This window comes from Clytia hemisphaerica, unplaced genomic scaffold (genome assembly GCF_902728285.1).
Source record: "Clytia hemisphaerica strain Z4C2 unplaced genomic scaffold, Clytia hemisphaerica genome assembly, whole genome shotgun sequence".
In the NCBI taxonomy this organism is placed as follows: Eukaryota; Metazoa; Cnidaria; class Hydrozoa; order Leptothecata; family Clytiidae; genus Clytia; species Clytia hemisphaerica.
In genome coordinates, this window is record NW_027103704.1 from 1,037,135 (window position 1) to 1,063,966 (window position 26,832).

Below are 26,832 nucleotides of genomic sequence, written 5' to 3' on the forward strand. Positions count from 1 at the left end.
AGTCAGGGTGGTCAATGGGAAAAAAGTGGCGGTAGAGTTTGGAGCACTGTAAATACCTCCACCACTGTTTACTCCACCCAGACTAACCACCGTTTTCAAAATTTATCCCGCCCCCTAAACTATTTTCTTTTTAGCGATCTTGTGTAGACGATAGGATCGTTTGACATATGAAATTCGATAATAGGGAGGTTAAGTATCAAAGATAAATCTACGCAACGAACGGACCTTTTCTCTGCAAGATGGTAAGGGTAGCAAAGTAGATGTTATATCTTCTTTGTTCAACAACGAAGATTTTCACGGTTTTTCGTTCTTGAGTTGTTTTAGCCTGGATTCTAGAAAATGCAGGTCCACATGTTTACTGCAGGTTGCGGGTCAAAACCCGTTCGTTCGTCTCGTTGATTTATCTTTGATACTTAACCTCCCTAATGTAAAAACAAGAACAGACAGTACAAAAAGTGACACGTTGGAAATGATCAGTTGTCAAGAATTTATTTTTGTCTAGCAGCTTGAGAGCTACACCCTATTCTTGGAATTGTAAAACCAATACCTTGATCGCTACATTTAAAGAAATCTTGATCACTATATTCGACATTGAAAACATCCCCTTCTCACAGACCCGGTGGGATTTTTTCAGCCAGTTAGGGGTAAAAATAACCCACCAAAACTCGATGGGGATTGTATTCCATTGTTTTTGAGCCATAATTTTCAGTGGGGATGGAAAAAGGACACTATTTTGCAGTGAGGATTTGTTTATCTGAGTATGTTCAGCGGGGACAAAAATTTGAGTATAATTGTATCCACTGGGGACGATATTTTGGCCAATTTTTTCAGTGGGAAGGGGTCCCAATGGGGCTGTGAGAAGGGGCTTTTTTAAAAGAAATCTGCAATCTGTAATAAAAAACTGTTCAGAAGACAACAGTGAAACATTTTTAAAAGACCTTATCGGAGTTTTTCATTTTTCTAAAAAAGCGATGCATTGTGGGATTGTTTCGAGTGTATTACAATAGAATTCCCTCGAGGAATTCCTAAGAGATTTCTATTGTAATACACTCGAAACAATCCCACAATGTATCACTTTTTTAGAAAAATCAAAAACTCCGATAAGGTCTTTTAAAAATGAACCACTAAAATCTCCTTCATCTTTTCAATATAAATACATATGTCCAAGGGCACCAGGGAAAAACGATGACGAGTGCTCACCCAGCTGGCACACAACGTTGTTTCAACATGATTTTAACATTCACCACGTCCATATAACGCTAGATAAAGGTTGAAACAACGTTGTGTGAGCAAATAACAGAATCCCATGTGTCCCAGCCCTGATGGGATTTCTGTCATGATGAAAATTACTATCGAAATCTCGATGGGAATAGAAATTGTATTGTTCTCAAGTCAAAAAATCCAATGAGGATGGTTGTGGAGTGCATTTTTTTCCATTGGATTTTAAATGGGATATAAACAAAGTTTAATTTTCATTAGGGATGAAATTTAGGCAAAATCTTCAAGTGTGGTGTGGTGTAGCCTGAATCGCAGATCTCTATAGATAAACTTCCTATATTTCTATAAGAAACTTTTTTCGCTAGAGGATGAGCAGATGCCTAGGTAGGTGGGGGTTCTACCGTGGCTGTGACACAGGGGTGCTTTTTTTAATATAATATAATTTTCAAAATGACGATTATGTCCAGTATAGATTTTCGACCCAGTTCTTAGAGAAAGTAATGTGAGTAGCTTGTGAAAGTTACCAGTAGAATCCAAGAAGTTTCTGATAATCAGCTGGAACTAATTTGGAATGAATCTGAGATGAAAAGCATATGATCCTTGAATAAATATCTTTCAGCTTTTCATTTTCACTTTCATTTTCAAGCCCCAGCAAAAGTGATGACGTCACATGGGGACAAGCAAAATGGTCAAAATTGTCAAAATTGTTGTCTCACCACTCGTTTTTATTATTTCATGGACCTAAATGATCATTTAAAAAAGTTAGTTTGCTTTTAACAACTCTGTGCACACGAAGGATGTTTTCAGAACATAGTGGCTCTCACTATAATACAAGTGTAGGTCATTACAGCGTTTTAGAAATTACCTTCCTCCAGTTTCTATGGAAGCTCCCAAATTTTACAAAACAATAAATTCATCCAATTTTTCTAAATTTATTTTTGAATATTTGAGATGAACCCACACGTTGCTTTTAAGGCATTTGTTAGCTTTTTTACCGTAGTACAGTGGTAGAGCATCCAGCTACGGTTCGCAAGGTTGTGGGTTCAACCCCCAGCCGGGTCATACCAAAGATTCTCAAAATGATACTTGATACCTTTCTGCTTGATGCTGAGCAATTAAGAGAAGGATCAAGGGTAAGTGGGGAAATTCAGGGAGAAAGAGTGGCGCCCTCTCCTACCTTCGGGTAGATAGTTATCGAAAGAGGAGCCTTTGGGTCACCTCCGACTGCGGTCGCAGACTTACTTACTTTGCTTTTTTACAAGACCTTGTTTACATTATATACGAGTTGTCATTTTGGGATCTTCAATCAATGTATTAGATCGTAAAATACAAACGTCTTGATCTTTAAACATGGAGCAGTTTGTTTTTGGAGTTTCTCTTCGTCACATCCCCTTCTCACAGACCCGTAGTGACTCCCTCCCATTACCTTTTGTCAATCATCAATGAATTTTCTGACTTGTTTTAAAGTCAGAAAATTCATTGAGGATTGAAAAAAAGCACAATAGTTTGCAGTGAGGATTTATTTATTTTATTTTTTATTTTCATCGGGGACAAAAAATTAAGTTCTATTTTCAACTGGGGACGAATTCAAATCCCAAGCCATCAGAAATATTGGAATATCAATCTCCATCGAGTTTCAGTCCGTTATTTGTACCCCGATCGGCTGAAAAATTCCTACCGGGTCTGTGAGAAAGGGGTGTTTCATTGGTATATTTTTAATTCATACTTACTCTACTCTAAATATGGCACAAAAGGGAAGTAAAACACTGTTTATTTCCGGATACTATCAATACAACATCACCATGACAGCAGTTAATTCGTTGCCATGTCAACAAAGATATGTTTCATTATAGGATCAAGTATGCAGTAGCTTTGACTGGATGTCAACATCAGGTTGTTTACAGCTCGAAGATGTAGTTGGGACTCCTGAACATTTTCAAAAAAGATGAAATCTCAGGGTTGCAGATAGGATATCTACCCACTGGAAAAATCAGCAAAATATCTCCCCGGTAGAAAAGCCGAGTATCAACACAGTCACAATGAAAGGCTGTTCGTTATATAGCCTGATATCTCATAACAAATCATCCACCGACCAGTCAGTACCTCGTGCTCGTCTAAAGGATGTGTGAATGTGAAGATCTGACGACCTTCTCTAGCCAATATATTCAAAACCGCATTTTATTTTACCTGAAAAAGGAAGCGAACCAAAAGCTGAGATTTGTTTACGATTTACGTTTAGTGCAATATCTTTTATTCAACCAATCAAAATCTCAACAACATTCACCCAAAATCGGGATGGAAAAGCGTGGTGCAGCATTCTGGGCTAATCTTCCTAGCCTTTAGAGTGAATATGTGAATCACAATCAGGATCTGATATATTTGCCCAAAAGACCTTCCTCACGAGCTCTATTTTTCTTATAAAAAGTTTGCCCGTCTCCCAAACTACCAAAGAAAAACCCACTAGTAAAAACATTACTAATCTATTTATCTTGGTTGTCAAGTATTTGTTAATACCATTAATACCTGATCTATATAATCTTACTACACCATAAAATGATAACATCAACAGAGAAGCATGCAGCAACACGAGATAAAACAACACAACGAAGCTCGTTTTATACTTAGGAACCAATTCAACTAGACTCTTCCATGGGTTCCACGAGACTAAACTTGTTGAGTACTCAAAGATAATCTTTCATAAGTATTTCTTTAGCTCGGCAACCCGCGACACTTTTTCCGATTTGAGATTGCAAGTGTTTCTGAGGAGCTATCCTTAACTTAATAAATCTTGATTATAATAAAATTCTTATAAAAAGAAACAGGAGCATATTTATAAGAGAAAAAGGTTATACCTCATCGATACCTCAAAAACTGTGACCCTCCCTCTCCCTTTAAACCTTGTTGTAATATTAGAATCGCAAATACTACCTTTTTGGTTATAGTTTGTACGGAAAGACATATTATCTGTCGGCTGCTCGAATTTTTCTATATCGTTCTTACATGTAATCGACAAACTGTTAATGATATCTTGTTAACTTTTCAATGCGGTCATTAAAAACAACAATGGGAGAGAGTAGCTGACAACTCGTTAGCATAACAAGAATCAATCAATCACTCTTGATTTATATTTTTTATTCATTTGTTTGGTAATAACTAGATCAAAGTACATTTTTTTTCTAAAGCAAATGTGACCGAATTATTTTTCTTGTTTGTATAAACGTGATATAAGTTCCTGATATAAAAAAAACAGAAGATACATCGTGATGTTTTCAAAGAACATTTTTGTATAAATCCTAAGTTAATGATTGTATGGCTTTCAGCTTAATCACTTGTAAATAAAACGATCATTTTGTTTGGATTGTTTTGGTTGCGTTTACGTATAACAAGAACAAAGCTCTGACGTTTTGACATCAGGTAAGAACAACTTTCATCGAAGAATTTCTTATTTTTGTTGGCTGGGAGGAGAATGTCACGGCGTTGATAATTTGAGTCACGTGCTTTAGAAAAGCTTTCCGATTTTTCATTCTTTTTCCAACTGGCTAAAAGATTGAAGTTGATAGTCTATATCAACTATAGTCTATATCTATAACCCCACTCCAGCGGATCTTCAACTCACGCAATCGTGCAAATCTTTTTCCCAAATTTACGCATTCCCGCAATGTCTTTCGCAATTCACGCAACTTTTGCTCACGCAAAGCTTTCCAATTCACGCAATGTTTTCCTAATTTTCACGCATTCACACAAGTGAAAAAGCCCATTCACGCATTTATGCAAACCGATTGGGGGCATTAACTAAGACCAGGAGTTTTCCCTCTTAAGCCTTCAGCTGAAAGGAATACACGTTTTTATAATAACATCCAAAATTTTTGAATCGTTACGATAATCTTAACCTTTTGAGATTTAAGCCTAAAAATGTTCTTAACATGTTCTTATTTATACCATTTTGTGAGTATTTTTGTCCATTTTCTTAAGAAATTGGCCGTTTTAGAGTCCTCGAAGCCTTAAAATGTTCTTAACTTGTTCTTAACATTTTGGCTATCGAAGCCTTATGTTCTTATATAGTTTGTTCGATAATAAAAAAAACGTGTAGCACATATCTCGCAACAGTATACTAAAAATAGCTGAAAAGTTTTAGAAGTTATCAAGAGAAGGCAGACGGTGAAAAACTGTGGCAAGAACTGGGGCAAAAATATTAACCTTTGGCACAAATTTTGTTTTGTAAAGCGCCTATAAACAAACGGTAATAAGTTTTAAGTTCTCGCACGCGCGTACAAACAGGCGCCAAGATAAAGAAAACAGTCATAGACTTAAAGAAAGTTAAAATCTTTACCGAGGTCAAGTTTCTTTTGATTACAAACAAAATGCTGATACAGCCTTTTAAAGATACAATTCTTAAATGAAAACCATTTTATAAAAACAATGAATGAGACTCAATATCGCCGATAAATAAGAGAAGTTTGAAAAGCTAAACTGAACAGACTTTTTTAAAGAAGATATAGGGCCAAAATTACCAAAATCGTAAATTGTTCTAATATAAAAGTACCTTCAAGCTAAGAGAGAATTGACGCTTAAAGAGCCCAGTGATAAACGGGTGGGGGCGGGCCAGTTTGTCGGTGAGTCGGTATTGACCTTTTTTTGCGTCGCTATTTCGGTGATCAACAAAAAATGTGTCGGTATTTCGGTGTTTTAGATACTTTTCGGTGACGGAAAATGTTAAATTTTCAATCAGTGATACGGTAATTTTGCTTAATACGTCGTAAGAAACTGTGCTAAATCAAGGGCTATTTCTCAGAAATCCCTCTTATCCTCTTATCTCATATTATAATTTTGAAAAAAACATGAAAAATGTCGGTGTCGGTAATTCAAAAAAAATTTGCAGTGATTTTGTGAAAAACTGTCGGTAATTCATTGTCTAGAACCACTAATAAGAACAACCTTACCTTTGAATTGACGAAAATTCTCGTGGTAAATTCAGATTTTTTTTCATTGAGTATGAGACCAATATGTGTTATTTTTAGTTGATAGAAATTGCAAAATAAATGAAAGGTATGTGATGTCGATTAATACCATCCATTAATAAACCAAATGAGCTAAAAAGAAGGTCATTAATAACCAATTAAATAATCTCCTTTGAATAACATCAAATTAGGATATAATTATCTAATGATGAGGATGGAAACACCAAGGCAATTATTCTGAAGCCACCTTGATATACCTAGGTCATTCATTGGCTCAAATGACTTGGCACTAGCTCCCAGTACCAACCAGAGCCTGATATGAATTTAGTTGGATTTTTGATCAATTTTTTTTAATCAGTATCATTACTGTCTCACAGAGTTGATGATGTAAAATGAAACATCCCTGTGTCACAGCCCCGCTGGGACGCCCGCTCCGCTAGAAAATTCGGTCAAAATCACATCCCGTCCCGTCCCGCTGTGAAAAATACCCTGATAGGAAATTTGAGAAATTGACTTTCATTCCATCCTCATTTGAATTTTATTTGTAAAAAATTGCACTCCTAAACCATTTCCGTTGGAATTTCGATAGAAATTTTCATCCCCACTTTGAAAAAAGGTTTCTACGGGGCTGTGGAACTGTGGGGTGTAATGTCAGAGCGACTTTTACAAGTTATACGTCTACTTCAATGTCTTAGTTTATAGTCAACATGGTCAACGCCTACTTTGATTTTGAAACAGCACATTTTCGAGCTTTAGACAAAAGGGAATAAATTCACTTTTTTATAAATACCAGTATTATTTATACATTGTTAACCGGTTACTTTTTCGAAGCAGGCTACACGACTTTTTGCGCAATGCAATTGGTTCTTTTCGCATGACGACGGGCCTACATTGTCCAGAGTTGCCCGTCGTTAGGAAAATTCATTGTGACGTCACTTTTTCAAAGGAAAATGAACAATGTGTTGACATCATTTCTCTCATTTTTTATTTCTGACGTTAGAAATTATAACAATTTTTTATCTCTTTTCGTTTCTTTTTTTCGCTTTATTTCGCTATTTTTCCTGGATAAAGTGCTAAAAAACAATCGAAGCTGAAGGAAACGGTTAACAAATACAATATTGACCGGTTTTTTTCGGGCTGTACTGAAAATATTGCCCTCGGTCAACGCAACAACCTCGCAAGCTCGGTCGTTACTTGACCTCGGGCAATATTTCTCAGTACATCTCCCTCACTAACCGGTCATTATTGTATTAATGTATAGCAATGTGCCCTCCCGGTTATTACCATAATGGCTTTATGGCAACTCCTGAACTTGGGCACAGGATGTACCGTTAAATACCAGTATTTTAAATATTATTGATACAAGTATTTTTTGATGCTGTTTGTCTTTACTTAAAGACCTTCTCACAGACCTGGTATGATTTTTTCACAGCCAGTGGGGAGAAATAACGGACTCGATGGGTATTGATATTCCCATGTTGTTTACGGCCAGGGATATGAAAATTGGAGTATAATTTATCACTGAGGACGATAGTTTGGCCAATCCTTCCAGTGGGAAGACCGGGTCTGTTAGAAGGGCGTGTCTTATTGGGCGTATTTATTCATAATCAAAATTTTGCAATATTTCAGTCCGATCTATGCATGTTAATCATGTTAAAAATTCAATTATTCATCGAAATCATAAAGATGAGCCATGTTCTACAATATAGATATTTCATTCAAAAGAGGTTTAATAAATATTTATATCGACTATATATTCAAATCGGATTTCCGACTTTATTGCAAAGTCTCGAAATGAAATTGTATTCGGATAACATCCTGATCATTTTGGACCTTATCGCTGCAAGCAAGAGGGTAGAACGCTAGACCTAGTTTGAATGCCCTTTTTTAGCAAACGAATATATTTAAGGGCTCCGGAGGTCTGTATGGAGGTCTGGATCAAAAGGGAACATATTTATAAGTGCAGATGAAAAATAAAAGGGGAAAATAAACTTATTAAATAATTTAAATCATCTTTTTTATGGTTCAAATTTTCAAAATAATTTCTCTTTTTTATCTTTTCATGTTATCTCTGTCATTTTTCTTTTTCATTTTCATTTCTTCTTTATCTATCAAATCTTCGAGTTTGAAGAAAATTACATCTCATCTCGTCTACTCTTATTTTGATCTCACTGGAGGCTAAACAAGCTGAATGAAAATTGTATGTTGAAGCGAACAAGCTAAATATTTACTGTAAGAACTCTGTATGAAAGTGAAAAAGAAGAAAAATTGAAAATGAAAATATTGTCATTGCAGTTAAAGTACTTGGAATTGGGAGGATTTTAGAGAAGAGAGATTATAATTTTGACCTCTGGTTAAGTACATAAAACATTGAGTGAATCAAACTAAAATTTCAGCTGAGCGACAAAGATTTAAGTCCAAAGACTTCAAAGTCATCTGTATATTGAAACATAAATATTTTGAAAGGGTACACATTATAGTGGAGCTTTTTAGTCATATCGGTTTGTTCATAGCTGGGTTGTTTTGGTTGGTCCCAAACTTTTTGATTTAAAACTGAAAGACATTTATTATGACGAATTTTGTTTTGTTTTGAAACCAACTGGGATAATTTTCACAAAGCAACAAAACATGAAAGCTGTTTGAAAAAGAGTTGGATCAGAGCAAAAGATTTTGATTACAATTTGTCTTTCAGTCTTACACTTAGCCATAAATTTCTGTTTGTTGGAAACGTTCGTTGGTTCAAGGAGTGAGAGCTTTTGACTTTATGGTGTTTATTTGGTTGAGAAAGCTATTTGGAAAATTAATTTAAGAATCATTTGAATCGCAATGGAATATCTTTGATATAAAATCAGTCGCACAAAAGCATACATAAACTACAGTGGAAAGTTTGTACCAGTAGTTCGGTTTAAAACAAGAAAAATTATTAACCTAAAGGAAGCTAAGGGAGCTCCTTTTTAAAGAGTTTATCCAATCCAAAATAGACAGAGCAGATATCTATAAATACAGAGGTAGAAATTAATCAAAAATGGAGCAGTATTTTCAACGTCGACAAAAAACGAAACCGAACAACAACAATAGTGAAAATAAAGAGAACTCGTTACTTTCACATATCTCGAGACCATTTTCCTTCAAAGACTATTTTTCACATAAACCCTCACCCTCATCAAATGGGAGGATTAAATTTAATGATTCAAGAGCTAAAAGTCAATTCGTGGCTTCACCCAATGCTTACAAATTATGTCCAAGACCAAAAAGGTAAGAAACTTGATAAAGACTATTTTCGAGATTATTCACCCCTGTCTCACTGATCCGGTAAACCAGTTTATATACAAGGAGATACTATACGGTTGAGGTATATGGCAGACTGTCGACTTGTGACATCCCAAAATCTAGTAGGGATTTATTGTTCAGTGTTCAGAGTTGTTTTCAAAATGGTACGGTAAGGTAAACAAGGGATAACTGTTTTTTGACTTTTTCAATAATGAGTAGAGGGGCCCCGCGAGGTCGCACGGGGTCTATCATATACAGGGGTATCTCATTTTACTACAATGGACACTTTATAATTCGACCTTTATTATTCGAAACTCTATAATTCGAACTATTTTTAGTCCCTTGAACATCGGAATAGAGAGAGTCAACTGTAATACCACAGGATTTGATACTCCAATCCATTCTCTACATCCTTAAATTAAGAATTTACTAACGTGACCAGTCTTCGTCCGAGCATTCCAAGGAATTAATTTTAAATCATGAAATGTAAGCCTCTTCAATAGTTACATTTTCGAAAACTTCATCGTGTAAATCACACCTTATAAATAACAAATGTTTCTCATATTTTTTTCTCTTTACATTTTCAACCTTTTCGTCTTAAATATTTCTTTTCTTCACTTATTCACACATAAACCCCTTCTAATAAAAATTTTCATTCTTGAATTTTAAGTTTGTATGAGTAAGCAAGCTCGATATTTATAAATTGAAATTAGAAAGTATTACTCTGAGATATAAGCGTGAAGTTGTGATATTACTTTTCGCTTGTAATAAAGATATATATACTGTAATTTGATGCGAGAGACTTTTTTTTTAGGTGTTTAATTTTGTGAACGTTCTAAGAAACGATTGATATTATCGTATATTGAATTATCTTTTATAAAAATACAACTACTGGTCGTTTTTATAAGTAACAATTGTTCATGAGAGTTAGAAATTTATTGAAGTTTGCAAAGCAATGATTTAATTTGGGAAAAAAGCAAAATGTCTCAAACGCGTGGTAAAGCGAGATACCAGAACTATTCAAGGTACGTTTTATGGTGGTCTCGGTGCAGCCCAGCTGGCACACAACGTTGTTCAACGTTCATCTGACGTTATAATGGACGTTATGAACGTTAGATAAACGTTGAAAAAACATTGTGTGCCAGCTGGGAGTGGAGTCTCTATAATTCGAGACTCTATAACTCGAATATCTCCTTTACTTGAACAAGGTTTCTCTGTCGCCCAGTCAATGATAGCGAGTTTATGTATTTTCACTTTTGAGGACGGTAAAGTGACTGAAGCGATTTGGAAAAACCCGCAGTTCTTCCCGCAAAATCGAGGACGGTAAAAGTGCTAATTTACCATCGTCCTCAGTTGGTCATGATCCAGCCAAATTAGAACTTTACCGTCTCCATCGCTGAAAAACACACATACATAAACTCGGTGATGTCTCTTAAACCTCACTCCATAACTTGAAATTTCCTTAACTCGAACAAATTTGCGTTTCCCGTTCTTGCTCGAGTTATGGAGTTTGTTGGGATACAGTGTGTTCAGAAAAAGCGAACCAGAATTTGTATATTTAAAATTCTTTCAATTTTACGACGTTTTACGCAGAATCCTCTTTTGAATTACTTTTGGATCATTGTGAGAATATAATTCTTACTTACACGTTTTTTATAAGAACATCCAAAACTTTTGAGTTTTTAGCCTCGAAGAGTTTTTAAAGTGTTTTTCTTACATTTTATAAATATTTTTCTTTGGGTGATTTCCTAATAAAACAGGTGTTTAGAGTCCGCAAAGCTTTTAAATGTTCTTAGCTTGTTCTTAATATTTTGGCCATCATTGAATCCTTATTTAATTTGTTCCTTATAAAAAACGTGCTATTTTAACAAATTTTAAATTCAGCGAGATCATTATGTTTGAGGAGAAATGTAGAAAAGATCATCGGTGTACGTTTTTTCATTAGAACATCCAAAGCCTTTAGATGTTCTTAATTTGTTCTTAAGATTTCGGCCATCGAAGCCTGATGTTGTTGTATTGTTTGTTCGTGCATATGCCTCAAAAAGGCATCAAAACTCTTTGATAATGTTTATGTTTGTTTATGTTGAGGAGAATAGTTTGCATGATTGACAAAATTTGTTACAATATCATGTTCCCTTCTTGCGAAATACACTGGAGTGTCAAGAAAAGCGGAAAAATATAATCAATTTTGAGAAATAAGCAATCACATCTTAATTACTATAGAAAAAAGTCCAAATTTCTAAAAATTCGAAAGCTCAAGCAAGTTTGGTTAATCAATTTGGAGTACTAGGCGTACAAACTTTCGCGAGCAGAAACTTTTGCGAGATAGAAAAATCGCGAAATGTATGACATTTACTTTCGTTAATTTGAGGAAAAAATGTTTTTCGCGAGCATAAACTTTCGCGAATTGCCCTTTTAAGAATTTTCAAAGACATTTACTTTCGCGAAAAGGGCCAAAATCCGCGAAAATCGCGAAAGTTTCTGCTCGCGAAAATTTGTACGCCTAAAGTATATCTAGTTTGATTCTAGTCTGAATCGCAGACCTCTACAAAACCACAGGTAGTATAAGGAGCACGAATCCGTTAGTGGATGCCAGCAGCCTAGTTTGATTCACAAACTTCTACTTTCTATCTATATAGGGGAACCTCTTCGTTAGAGAATGAGAAGAAGAAGCCTAGGGTATATCCCTCTTTTAAACAACTCCGAATTTTATTCTTTGGAGTAGCACGAAGTTGTAAATCAATTAGGGATAGTAGTATAGCTGGCGAGTATGAATGTATGAATCACAGTGTTGTTATTCAATGAGAATGGACCTTCCTACTGGAATAATTGGCCAGAATTTTGTCCCCTGTGGAAAATTATTCTCAATTTTTTATCCCCACTGAAAATAATCAAATAAACCAATCCTCACTGCAAAATATTATACTATTTTACCCATTCCAACTAAATTTTCTGACATGAAAAAGAATTGAAATCTGGAGTAATAAAAAGTATGAGAATATCAATCCCCATGGAATTTCAGTCCGTCATTTCATGGATTGAGTTTTGTCTAGTACAAATGGAACAGGGGAGTGGATTAATGACATTAATAGTATGACCTAATGACGCTGACCTAATTTTTTTTCTAGGGGGGTCTTTTTCAAAAGACTGGAGGATTCAGAACTTATATTCTACGATTACTAGCGCTCGTAGAAAGAGATTTGTCAGGTAGCGACAAGGGGGCCGACCAGGTCATTTTGTAACAAATTTTCTTTATATGTTTATGTTCGGTAAACAATAAAAGCAAAAAATGAAAGCTTTGCAAACAAGATCTTTAAAATGTCATGGACACAAGCACAACCCTTTTAAGTCGTTTCAAAGATGTTTCACAAACGTCACTATAACCACTGCGGTGAAGAGTAATTTATAATGATTAGCAGACCAAATATGTACACAAAACGCTCCTCCCCTTTTGTGGTTTTAACTAAAAACGTAAACGATAAGATTCATAATGACGTCATGACTATCCTCTCTAAGATATTGGTTATAGTTTGTTAACGTCTATCTAAACAAGACAGATTTGTAGCTTAATTTGGTGACACCAATATAAGTGCGAACGTCAATAGTCAATAAAACTGAATGTACTTAAAAAGAGGAAAATGGTCGTCTATATAAACATCACGTACAGTAGTCAGTAGTATTACATTTTGATTAAGACAGTTACTTGACTGGTCAACCACTATATAAATCGCAGGATCACAGATGAAATTTTACATTTTTGGGCAGACAATATTATTGATTTTTTGAGTTCACTTAAATATTACAAGGCTTTTCTAAAGGTGTGATCCAATTAGCCTCTGGACGTTACAAATCAAAAACACATTGGTGGTTTGATAGTAAATTTTGACAAGATTATTTTGTTTCATTGGATTGTTGTTTTGTGATTGAGAAGCTGACAAAGTGAGATCGCTATGGAAACTTCGACGCCATTTATGATTGAAGCCTATCTTGAATCGTTCAGGTATATTGAAGAGTTTAGAATCTTAGAATGTAGCTCTGATCAGAAAGAATAGACCTTTAGTTGGTAGGGACGGCTAGTAATTGACTAGCCCTTGGTTAGTTCGTAAGGATATGTTTGCAAACATTATCCATCCAAAAAGTATTTCTGGAAAATATTTTAGGAAAGTTGTGAAAATTCTCAAATTCCCAAAGGATGAAATAAACAGCGATATTCCGGTCTTCAAGATAGCCCCTGGTTCATTGTTCATTATAAGTTAAGAAAAATGACCGGTATTATTTCGGAATATTACCGGGATGTTACAGTATTCTGTTACCTTAATATTCAGTATTCACAATCATATGTTGTGAATACACGTTTTTTTAAGAAATGTTTTGAAGCCTTCCAATGTTCTTAATATTTTGAGTTTCAAACCTAAAAATGTCCTTTACATATTCTTATTTTCACCATTTTGTGAGTAATCGCACGATGGGTTACTTTTTCTTATTTGGCGCGCCCTCAAAGAGAGCAATTAATCGTTAATTGCATCCTGTAGAGATCGTTAATCACACTCTCCAATGCCGCGCCAATGTTTACAAAATTGATTTTAATGTTTTTTCTTACATTTTTTTTGCATCGAACGTTTTAATTGCATTCGAAATTTATTTTGTGAGAAAGAAAATCAATAAACAACAATAAAATAAAGACATAAGAGAAGAGAAAAAATAAAACTCTCAGTGTAATTTCTGTATTTACTTTCCTAGCTGGGAAAAAGTAGTGAAAGCCATTGTGCGATTAGCTCGTAATCACATGATAACGAGTACAATTCGAAAATTGCACGCATGATTTTTTCGTTTCATAACAAAAAAATCACTCGTGCAATTATTCTCGAATTGCACGCGTTATCATGTGATTACATATACTAATCTTCTCCATTTTATTAAGAAATTTGGGTCCACAAAGCCTTAAAATATCTTTAACTCGTTCTTAACATTTTTGAACGACAGAGTGAAATCAACTATTTATTCTTTTTTTATAGGAACACCAGTATGCTTGCTAAATCAGCATCCACTACTAAGCTTTCAGCATGCTTCATTTGTGGTCAAGAAATCCCTCTCTCGGAACTCACAACACACGAAAAAGCATGCTTAGACACCATCAAGGCTAATGATACACAGTACACGAGACAATCTGGGGACGACGGTTCATCAGATCACTCCTTCCCGACGGCTTATTCTAATCTCTCAACCCATTCTTCTTCGAGTGGCGATTCTGCCGGTACCGAAAAGAAGTATTCGCAATGCTATATTTGTGGAACGGATGTCCCAAGTTATTTAGCCTCTATTCACGAGAAGAATTGCAAAAAGAGCTGGGAAACAGGGCTACTAAATTCGATTTGTACACCAGCTCGAAAGAGTAAGTCAAAAAGTAAGTGAAACTTCTACTCTACCTAAGTCGGAAAGTTTTCGAAACATTTATTGGTCCAGCGCGCAGCAGAATGGACCTTTAAAAAGCAACTGATTGAAAAGATTTTGTCTTTGTCGGGGCCTGTGCGCGCAATAAATTAACAAGTCCAGGCTAAACCAACCGCCGATCTAGAATTTTTACCCCTCCTACCCGCGCGATGTTTTACCTATGTCTTGGATTGAATTGGTAGTAGAGTCAAATTTCCCGGTTAGATTAAAGGGTTGTTTCAGGTAGGGTCAGGTAGGGTTAGGGCTAGGGTTGGGGATGGGAGTTAACCCCTGGTTAGGGTTTTAGCTTCCGGGTAGAGTTTGGAGTAAATACCATGTTTATAAGGAACTTTGAACTCCTTAGTGCAGTTGTGACTCGATGGCCGAGTGGTTAAGGCGCTGGCGTTCTAATTATATGTGCTTTGTATATAGTGGGTTCGAATCCCATCAGCGGCAAAAGTTTCGAAATTTCGGGAAATGCATCAAAAACTGTCAAAACTTAGCAACATAAAGAAAGTGTCAAAGTGTCAAAGAATAAAAGCTCAGAGTAGAGGATGGGAAGGAAACTTTTTTGCGTCATTTAAGGAACCCGGTACGAACGACATTCGGTTATTGCCACGTCAGCTGGACCTTCACGCCGCTCCGGCTTCTTGTTTATTTTTGCCCCGCTTTAAATGAAAATCTTATACAAAGAATTACGTGTTATAATTCAAATCCTTCAATCATTTGTAAAAAGATCAGTTTTTCCGATGTATCGAAGTAACTTTTGAAAATTCTGATGATCATCATTTGACGTGTTGAAGTAGATCGGTATTCTTTCAGCTGCGGTCTGAGTCAATTTAGGAGCTCCACTTGTCACCGCTATTTGCCAGAGAGGCATACGAGCCTTTGGTGTGACCCGGCCAGCGGCGCACCGTAGCCAGATGTTCTACCTTTATGTTACAAATTGCTAAGAAATAGATTGGCACAGTCTGTTCCTCTAAAGAACCCTGCATTGTAGCACGCGTGCGTAATTTGTCGTTCTTTAAACCATATGTAGTTAATTCCTGTGATAAACAAATAAGAAGATTTCGTAGGGGTTGACAAACCAACCGGGTAGGGGTTGTGGAGGGCGAAATTTGTCGTTTTTATAAAATTTGTTGTTCTTTTTGTCTACTTTTAGTAAATGTAGGATTCTTTAGATAAACCCACTCGGCATCATAAATTATATCATGTTCCATTCTCTTTGTTTTCAGCTGATGTTTCGACGCTTTCAAGAAGCTCAAGCCGTGATAACATTTTACAAAAGCAAAATGACTTTTCCTTATCAACGCCAAACCTCACGAAAGCCAAATCTACTACCAACTTACAGAATGCCAAAATGACGCCGACAAAAAGCGACAAACCACGTCATTTACGATCAAACGGACGTAAAAGTACGTCACCTATGTCTCGGTCAACGACAAATTTATCGACGAAAACGACTTCTAAAGATTCGTTACTCTCATCTACCGAAAACCTTTCGAAGTCATCTCAAGATGTTCGGGATGTTACCGATGCACCGAAACGCCGGAACACCGGAGATCCGCAATACGTCATTTGTCAAATCTGCGGAAAACTGTATAGTAAGCATTCGATCAGTATACATCAGAGGAGTTGCGAAAAAATGTATCAAAAACAAAAGAGCGTGGGTACAAATGTAGACTATAAAGTCAAAAGTCGTTCACTTGTTGATCTAACGAAAACCAATAGCCGGCGAACACCAATCCCGACTTCAAAACCGAAATCGGAAAGGAGACCTGCGTCGGCTAATCCGATAAATAAAATCAAAACGAACTCTTTATCTAGGAGTACGGGAAACTTAGCTCCAACTTCAACATATAGACGCCGATTATTAACATCCAATAAAAAGACAGTCGTAAATGGTGAAACAACAAATGAGTCATCAATGGCAAGCCCAATAAGTAAAAGTGAAATTGACATATCAACTACATCGCCCGGATTACGGAAATGTTATTTATGTCGTCAGTTATACGGTACACGCTCGTTACCCATTCACGAAAAACAGTGCCTCAAAAAATGGGAGCGAGCGCAAGAAGACGAGCGCAAGCAACGGAAATCGAACGCGCGGACGGCCAAACAACAAGATATACAAGTATCATCATTTGGACGAACAAAATTTGAAGAGGAAAATGGGTTAAATTCGAAATCTGAGTCGGATCAAGAGGAGAATTATGATTTAGAATCGACCACTATTCAAAAGCCGATCATATCTCCATCAAAGATATTTGGTGTCCCCTCGCCATTAAAGAAAGGTTTCACTGGCCCCGATACTGACGACTCGTTAGATGAAGCCGATGGTAAGGCCAGTACCCTTGATAATGATAAGAACAATGGGAAAGTTTTAACGAACGGAGAGCCGGGACCTGAAAGACGTAAATCTGGGAGCGGACCTAAATTCGTTGTCTGTATTTATTGTTCAAAACAATTTGGTCAACACTCAATTTCTATTCACGAGAAAAGTTGCCGAGAGAAAATGAAAATCGAAACAAAAACAAAAGAAAGAATGGCCACACAATCTAAAATAAAAAATAATAAAAAACTCAGCCAAAGTGTTGGTGATATGACACTTTCTGACGCTTTTGATGTGACCACGAATGATATGTTACAATTGGTGAAATGTAATGAATGTTTAAGGAAATTTTTGAAATCAGACATCGAGAAACATAAAATACATTGCCGTGTATCTGTACTTTAAAACTTGCAGCGTGTCCTGAAGAAAGGAGGACAGAATTTATATAACGTGGAATCCTCATAATTTATATACTAATATCATGACTTTATTATTCAATTTCTTTCCCATCAAAACCTATTAAAACTATATTGGAAATTGAGTATAATGTTGCCCGTGTGAATTAGGTTTAGACATTCTAGGGCGAAATTATTTTGCCGTATTTTTGACAAAATCTACTGGATACCAAACTTTCTTATTTCTGCTTTTCTAATTTTATAGGATCATTTTGAAATTGAATACTAGAAAATTATTCTTTTGGTTAGAAGTTTTTTTCAATAAATAATAACCGGGCGAAGCAATTCGTTTTTTGTGTAGTCCATATTTTGTTGTACAGTTAGCTCCTGCTAGTTTGGAATCTGATTTGTTCGAATTAAATATAAATTCGAATTATAGAGAGTATTTTACGAGGATTTCCCTTAAAGGGGAATTATTTGTTCGTATTATAGAAAGATTCGAATTATGGAAGTTCGAATTAGGGAGGGTCCACTCTATTTGTTTTTTTACCTGGACAGTATTTTGGTTGTGTTTGTTTTCCAATTTTAGGGAAAATTTGACACTCCTTGTTGTGAAAAGATAATATTGACATAGATTTTGTTTACAAAAATCATTAAGAATTATTATTAGCAATTAATTGTTATTTTACTGTTTATTTATTGGTATTTCATTCAAATTTTACAAATTGGTAGATTATAGTTTCGTTTTGTAATGTGTTTTTGGAAGAAAATAAACGATATCTTTCTCTAAATAAAGAACTTTTTCTGATGTAAATTGGAAAACTTTTAAAACAAACCCACAATTGCAGAAAAGGGGCCCCTATCCTTCAAATATATGAGAACTGAAAGGATTCATCCTTCAATAGTAATGCCTAAACCTTAGAATGAATAGCCGTAGATTCTCTGGCTGGGACAGTTTTAGTGGGATAAAAAAATGCTCGTGTGGCAATTGGCGTTTACGGTCGAAAAGGTGTATTTTACAAAACGGTGTCATTTAGACCCAGGGGGGGGGTGTACTAGGGTTACGAGCTGACGGGGGTTGCCGCCCGACTTTCGACCCTCGGACCCTTACCGGGACTAAAAATGAGATAACAAAGGAAAATTTTGTGAATTTTACGACCCTTACCGGGACTGAAATTAGATTTTTACATGAAAATGTTTACAAGTTGGTTCAAAAACACCAAATACTACTTACTGGGTCACGCCTTTTACTCATTAAAAATGTTGAAAAGTTGGTTCAAAAACGCCAAACACTACTTAGTCACGCTTTTTTACTGATAACAAGTGATACTTTTATGGACCTACCTGGTTATGCATTTAACACATATATAATTGATATATACGTGAGCATGAACGTTAAACAATCATTCAGAACGCAAATAGATTTATTAAAATTTGTCGTTTGTTTCTTATAACTAGTACATAGCTTACACTAACATGCCACCGCAGCAATATAATATTTAAAGAATTCTATAATAAATTGTATAATCATAACAACTCAGGTGAGTTAAGGTAAGTCTCAAACATATTTTGCGTGACGCGCACCGCTTCCCATTGTTCCTTAACCCTATTAGCCCCAAGCTTTTTTGACTTTGGTATCCCCAGGGGGGGGGGTAGAATCTACCACCCTCGATTATTTTTGATCTAGAAGAGCTATGGTCATGAAATTTGGTACAGATGTTCTCCATCATGAAACAAATTTCCAGGAAGAAAAAAAAAATTGATGACGTCATTCAAAAACCGATGACGTCATCACAAAATTTCCACTTGTCGGAAAAAAGCTCGAATATATGGTTTACTAAACTGTCTATTACAATCGAACTAATAAAGATATTTAGATTATGTTTAAAGATTCAGAAAGATAAAAGGTTGTTCTTTAACATAATTGCCGGTTTTGAAATTTCCGCGAAGAGTTTTTCTTAAAATCTATGCTGAAGATGAGTAAAATTTTCAAAATTTGATGACGTCATAAATGATGACGTCATCATTTTCAATTTTCTTTTTTCAATTTTTCAAATTTATATTGTCAATGCCTATCACGTGTCAAAATTTGAAAATGATTGAATAAATAGTTCAAAAGTTATCAGCACTTTAAAATTTTGAGTTTTAAGCGATTTTAGCTGGGTTTTATGTCATGTTTCACAATAAAGCCATAAAACCTGATCTGAGCAACCTATGACCCTAAAATTTTGCACAAGTACTCTTAATAAGATTTTGTTAAAAGTCAGAAAGTTTCAAGTTGTTTAAAAAATTTTTCTCAAAGATATTCACAAAAGAACTCCAGCGTGGTAGATTCTACCCCCCCCCCCCTGGGGCTAATAGGGTTAACTTTCGTATATAGCTCAAAAGAAGCGTATTAATGAGAGGATTTCGGAAAGTGCTGGGCCAAAATTTTAAATTAAGCCAATCTCAAGATATCGACCAAAAACTGATTTTGCCGTTATGAATTACATCGAAAAAAACACGTCATAAGTAAGATTCAAATGACGTCATTATTGAAAACAGCGATAACTTCAAGTCTATTAATGCAATCAACACCAAATTTTTTTCATGCATTATTTCAAAATCAACAATCAACGTCTCCGGTCAAAATTTGGTGTTAATTGTAGCAATGGAATCGAAGTTATCGCTGTTTTAAAAAACGACGTCATTTAACTTGTCTTTTTGACGTGTTTTTTCGACGTATTTCCTAACGTCAAAATCAGTTTTTGGCCGATATCTTGAGATTGGCTTAATTTAAAATTTTGGCCCAGCACTTTCCGAAATCCTCTCATTAATACGCTTCTTTTGAGCTATATACGAAAGTTAAGGAACAATGGGAAGCGGTGCGCGTCACGCAAAATATATTTGGAACTTGCCTTAACTCACCTGAGAATGTCAATTGCAAGATTATAAGAAATGCATGGGGACAAAAAAATAGTAAGTAACTACACGTTTGGTTAAACGAAGAAATAAAAGATTTTCTTTTTTCCTGAAAATAATAACAATAACACTCCATCTAAATAAATAAAAACGATGCCTAGTTATAATTAAGGTTTCGACGAAGACATGAAAAAATCTAATTAAAAAGAAATGACTCTTATGTTTTGCAAGCTAAAGTTTATTCCACTTAAATTGGCATTCATTTTTGCTATCATGTGGAAACCATATCAGAGTAATTAGACTACTCGAGTACCTAATAAACGTACAGTAGCGAATAAACGTACAGGGTCGAAAATGGAGGCATGCAAACCTAATTGAAGGATCTTTTTAATGAGGTTAGGGGGTAAATATTGGGTAATTTGCTTTCTTTTGACGAGTAGAACAAACCTCAAAAGTCAAAGATGGATATTTATCATTAGAAACAAAAGTAGGCACTTGAAATTGAGGAAAACTTTTGTTAAAATTGAGAGTGGTTTGTACATGGTAGCAAAACAAACTTCCAATTTACATGGAATAGATTTTAAATGTAAGACGGGTTCAAGAAACGAGCTTGTCGGAACAGGTTGACGAGATAAAGCTTTTAATGCTTTAAAGATTGAAACATAAAAAATAATCAGGAATAATTAATTGATTTGATTATTGATTGATTTAATTACTGATTGATTGATTGATTGATTGATTCTCTATTGCTACTTTGCCTAATAAACAATAGTCAAGAGGATACTGCGGATAAAATTTATCAAAAAGTTCTGCGCCATCTTAAATAGGGCGAAATAGAAACCAATCCTAGCTAAGGCCCGGACTCCACTCGCCTACGCTTTGATTGTACTTCTCAAGCAAAATCTTTTATGTTGTTGGTCAAAAGAAAAATAAAGATATGCCATTGTGGTCCATTCAGACGTACAGTCGAGAAAGTTGAAATGCGCCTAATTTTTTTTAAAGTGCATAGTACTTTTTCATGATGCAATCTTTTCTCCAAACTAAAAGCTGATTGAATCCATTAAGATGATCGCAGCGCAGACAATGAAGAGACGTGCCTTCAGGAAGCTAGACTTTTTGAGTTTATAGCTATATACTTTCACTTTATGGTGTTTCTGTATGACTGTCTGTGTGCCTAGTCTAACCACCGTTAAATGCCTTCGGGAAGGTCCCTCCTAACTTGGAAAGCCAGAATTGGAGCTATTTCACCAAACTACTGGAGCGCAAGTTATTACGTAGGCTATCACAACTGAAAAAGTTGAATGTATGCGCCTATACAAACTTTTTTCAGGTTTTCCAAATAGATTTACCACACTGAACAAACAGTGAAAACACTCTAAGTGAGGTAAATCTATTTTGAAGACCAAAAAAAAAGTTTGTTTACATCGATTCACATTCAATTTTGGATTCATATGCTACATTCTACTTTTTTGTACTTTGCCGGTATCTTGTTTTACCGTTTCTGTATGACTGTCTGTGTGCCTAGTCTAACCACCGTTAAATGCCTTCGGGAAGGTCCCTCCTAACTTGGAAAGCCAGAATTGGAGCTATTTCACCAAACTAAAGGAGCGCAAGTTATTACGTAGGCTATCACAACTGAAAAAGTTGAATGTATGCGCCTATACAAACTTTTTTCAGGTTTTCCAAATAGATTTACCACACTGAACAAACAGTGAAAACACTCTAAGTGAGGTAAATCTATTTTGAAGACCAAAAAAAAAAGTTTGTTTACATCGATTCACATTCAATTTTGGATTCATATGCTACATTCTACTTTTTTGTACTTTGCCGGTATCTTGTTTTAGCCGAGTTAAGAAAGATATTCCCGAGTTACGACCATATAATGGTCTTTAAAGCTTAAGAAGCTCTATAAACAATAAAGGTAGTTATTAATAAAATAACAGACAATATAAATTACAGTTTGATAAGTTTGAACAAAAATATCAACAAAATGTACATTTGAAAACTTGAGCAAATTTCTTTAAAGATTCCCGAAAAAGAATTGAAATCATTGCTGAAATAAACTTCTGACTAAATTACAGTATTTATTCAGTTTTAAAGACAAGAAACAAAATTAGACATACAAAACACTTTTTCCATTCAATGAATCGAATCAGCTCATCATCATAACCAGTCTGCCATTTTGTTTGTTTTGATTTGCAAAAGTAATATTGTAATCCTTGTTATGGTGTAATTATATACATTTTCTATAATTTGCATTTATAACACTCGCTTCAGCTTTTCAATCCTAAATCAAAACTAATGAAATGCAATATATAATAATGGTAATAGCATATAACGTAATATGAAAATGTGTATAACATTTACCGCTGTATAATTAACCGCCATATTTTTGCGGAACACTTAATTGGCCGGAACATACAATACGAACAAACGCGCGCAAAGATTCGAGATTCCTGTCCAATATCCTTGCGTGAAGCTATGAAGGCCTCCTCACTCGCTACGCTCGTTGCGGGGGCAAAAAAAAACGTTTAGAAACCAAAATTTCATGCTCTTGAAATATTCTTTCATATTCAAGACTTCGTGAGCATAAAAAGACATCTATCTCATTAAAAAATGGAGTAATTTGGCTGAGAACATTGATGTATGCTTATTAATAGTGATTCTTATAGATAAAGATGCGTTTTTTGAGCTGAAAAGATTTTTTAACCATCTTGACCCATCTTTTACCTACTTTAATGCAAAAAATCAGAAAAAAACAACGATCTAATATTTCACAAAGTCCAAAAAATCCCTTTTTTAGCCGTTTTTTGGCCCAAACATTTTTTTTCTAAAATCGGGCTCCGTCACTTTCGAGGGTTTATAGTTATGCATCTTTGTGCAAAATATGATAAAGAATGACAGAACCAATCTCGAGAAAAGCTAATACCTAAGTAATTGATAATGTGCTTATAAAAAAATATCGAATTTGGCCAGTTTTTCTATAAAAACACGCCAAACAACCAAAATTTCATGTCTAAACACACATATTCTTCAAAAGTAAGCCCTCGTGAGCAAAAAAAACATCTATCTCATAAAAAAATTGAGTAATTTGACTAAGAACATTAATGTATGCTTATTAATAGTGATTCTTATAGATAAACATGCGTTTTTTAAGGCAAATAAATTTTTTTGCAAAAATCTGCTTGAGCCATCTTTTACATATGATGGTACCTTACTTTCAAAAAATCAGAAAAAATTAGATCCAATTTTTCACTAAGTCCAAAAAACCCGTTTTTTAGCCGTTTTTTGGCCCAAATTTGCCCAAAAAAAATTTATTTCCTAAATCGGGCTCCGTCACATTTTGGCCACCACCATTTTGCACCTCTGTACCAAAAATCAAATGATTCCTATGATTCAATCTCGAGAAAAGCTGGTAACGAACGGACGGACAGAGGTGAATTTATAGGACCTCCACCCCACCGGGGTAGGTCCAAAAAATGTTCAAAACTTAGACCTAACACACCAAACACTACTTGGTCACGCCTTTTTACTCATTAAGAATGTTCAAAACTTAGACCAATAACAACAAACACTACTTGGTCACACATTTTTACTCATTAGATATGTTCACAGTCAGCCTTAACACTGCTTAGCCACTTGCTTTTGCCACCGGAGGAAGTCTAAAGCTTCTGAGGATGGCATTCATACCCGGGAGGGGGGTACTAGGGTTGGTGAATGAGGGGTATGTGCGGACGGGACCTCCGAAAATCGACCCTTAGAGAGACCAAATTTTAGTGAAAAAGTGACCCTTAGAGAGACTTTTTCGAAAATTTTTCTCTGATTTTCAAAAATTTCCTACCCTTAGTGAGACTTTTTTGTAATTTTTTCTCTCAAAATCAAAATTGTTTTCTAAAAATCGTGATTTTTCCCACCCTTAGAGAGACTACTTTGAAATTTCCTGATTTTTGTAACCCTTAGAGAGACTTTGAAAGGTGAAAAACCCGACCCTTACCGTCCGCACATACCCAGCACAGTACCCCCCGGGCATTCATAGCTTCACGCGTAAGGAAGTTGGGCAAACATCTCATAATTTTGCAACGCGTTTTTCAGTATTTTAGTTCCGCTTAACGGTAGCATTCTTATCTTACGGTCTCTCGATTGTTTTATCATCATCAAAAAGACTTTTCCGGAATTATTTTGATCTGATGACTCATTTTGAAATGTCAGTTTGTCTTTTTCTTATCCCTGGAGAGTTAAATGAATCTAAGGAAATTCCCTTTTCTGGGACACTCCCTTTTTATACCACAAGTAGTTTTAAAGCGCTCTTCAAAGGTTAAAAATATATCATAATTCAGCTAAAACTGTACATTAGTAAAATAACATATGAAGAGCAGTATCTTCAGATATATACGCTTTTTATAGGAAAAACCATTAAGTCATATGATTCTGGCTGGGCTGCTCTTAAATTTATATGAGTTTTTCAGCCTTAAATGTCAATATTAATTAAAATGGGAACATGGACTTCTCAGTAATTTCTGAAATCTGAGGTTCAGATTCTTCTTAATTTGTTCTTAGGTTTTGGCCAAATTTCAGCCTCGTATTCTTATGAAATTGTTCTCATAAAAAACGTGTAAGACAATGCACGGATGTCACTCTAAGTAGACTGTAAATCACTCCCTTGACACATTTGTTAGCATTTGAAAGAATTTTGTCTCGGATGAGAGGTCACTCTTAACAAAAATTACTGTAGGGCTAAGATCATTCCTTTTGAACGCAAATTCAACTCTATGTGTTCGTTTTGCTGCAGTGGCACCTTAATGAAAGTTATGGCTAGTTTTGGAAATGCTCAATTAGCAGTATTTCATAAAAAAATGAAAACATATTTTCTCATAATATACGAAGCATAACTTGGTCACTTTTAATCCGCTCTTTCTGAGAAATTCACTCTGGTCTGTTTGTTTATTCTCTCGTGCATAAATTATTAGAAAGAAGAAAAAAAATGAATGGGTGACCGGTTAATGATATGTGGCGAAGGTACGCGAAGTAGTGCTATGCACAGGGGTTACAAATGGAGGGTACGGTATGTACCGCCCTTAAGGGTACCTTTTTTGGACTTTTTTGGATTTAGTCCCGCTAAGGGCCGGAAAATAGGAAAATTTCAACTTTTTACCCCTTGAAAGATCGAAATTTGGTCAAAATTGGTTAAGGGTCGTAAAACTCTCAAAATTTTCCTTTGTTTTTTCCTTTTTAGTCCCGGTAAGGATGTGCTCGAAAGTCAGGCGGCACCCCCTGTCAAATCGCAACCCTAGTACCCCCCCCCGGAATAAAATCTATTGCCAGATTACAAAAAACATAATCTCAAAACAGCTTGGGCTTTAGAATAAATGCGCGCTAATTGCGTGTAAAAACAAAAAAAGGCTCTGGGATCCATCCACCATTTTAACGATTTTCAATGCGCCTGACTTTTTTATTGCTTTGTTGGAAAGTTTTTAGATTACACTCTAGCTGTCTAGCCCTTCAAGCATTTATCTATGTTTTGACTTTTGGTTGTTTGTTACGGTTTTGTGTATCGAAAATTTGAAAGCAATTTGTTTTTAAAACAGAGATGACTGCATAATTTATATAATTTATATTATTTATTTATGACACTATGAGTACCTTTTGTCTTGTTGGTTTTGATGTCAAAGGCGTTTTGTTTATCTTAGCTAAACATTAAAATAGTGCTTTATAGGAGTTAAAAGTGGTGTGATTCCCTCTTTTTTATAGAGATCTAGTGATGAGTGCATGAGTAAAAAACGTATGTATGGATTTTGAAAATTTTCCGCTGGATTGTTCAAATTTTACATTGTTTGAAAAGCATCTATCAGGTTTTCTATCTCTTGGTGCTAGAAATTTCATTTTTAGTACAGAGGTCTATGAAGCTTCCTGATTTCAGCGATATAGTTATTTTTCCCGTAAAATTCTTGCATCGTAGGTTACAGTCTGTAGAAGGGGGTTTGAACAAAAGCTGGCTCGCCTAGTTGGCCCGGGCCATTTGGCCTACTATATGGCCCACCTTTTGGCTCGCTGATTTTGCTGAATAAGCAGTTTTTAAAAAAGCGAGTAAGAGTCGATCGTCGATATAAGGGGAAAATTAGGAAATTTGGTGCTGTACACTCAGCCAAGTCTAAAAAATACTTTGAGGGGTCCCTATTGAGCTCTGGGCCAAGCCAAGCTAGCAAAGGTTGAAAGGAATGACATCCCTGAGAATTTAAATCAGCGCACGGCTTGAAGTTGGCCCAGTGGTATAAGACATTCGGTTCACGCACTAGCGATCCCCAGTTCGAATTGGGTTAGGGGCACCTTT

The 26,832-nt window shown here is 35.5% G+C and overlaps 1 protein-coding gene across 3 annotated transcripts; it reads left to right on the forward strand.

The window, feature by feature from the left end:
- Positions 1–4,367: 4,367 nt before the first annotated feature.
- On the forward strand, positions 4,368–18,417 carry LOC136804087 (zinc finger protein 474-like). 3 transcript variants are annotated; one of them, XM_067060832.1, is made up of 3 exons: positions 4,368–4,632; positions 14,462–14,850; positions 16,112–18,417. In XM_067060832.1, the coding sequence occupies exons 2-3, from the start codon at positions 14,472–14,474 to the stop codon at positions 17,611–17,613; spliced, it is 1,881 nt and encodes a 626-aa protein (XP_066916933.1). In that variant the 5' UTR covers positions 4,368–4,632; positions 14,462–14,471; the 3' UTR covers positions 17,614–18,417. The 3 variants fall into 3 exon arrangements, with proteins under 3 accessions (XP_066916933.1, XP_066916930.1, XP_066916932.1); XM_067060829.1 differs by lacking the exon at positions 4,368–4,632 and adding an exon at positions 9,057–9,431; XM_067060831.1 differs by lacking the exon at positions 4,368–4,632 and adding an exon at positions 13,101–13,446.
- The last annotated feature ends 8,415 nt before the right edge of the window (positions 18,418–26,832 follow it).

What these genes read in the sequence shown, in the direction of transcription:
- LOC136804087 (XM_067060829.1), top strand. Translation starts at nt 9,202, where the DNA reads ATGGAGCAGTATTTTCAACGTCGACAAAAAACGAAACCGAACAACAAC. An exon ending in TTATGTCCAAGACCAAAAAG is followed by an intron (nt 9,432 to 14,461) that starts GTAAGAAACTTG and finishes CTTTTTTTATAG; the next exon opens with GAACACCAGTATGCTTGCTA. An exon ending in TCGAAAGAGTAAGTCAAAAA is followed by an intron (nt 14,851 to 16,111) that starts GTAAGTGAAACT and finishes CTTTGTTTTCAG; the next exon opens with CTGATGTTTCGACGCTTTCA.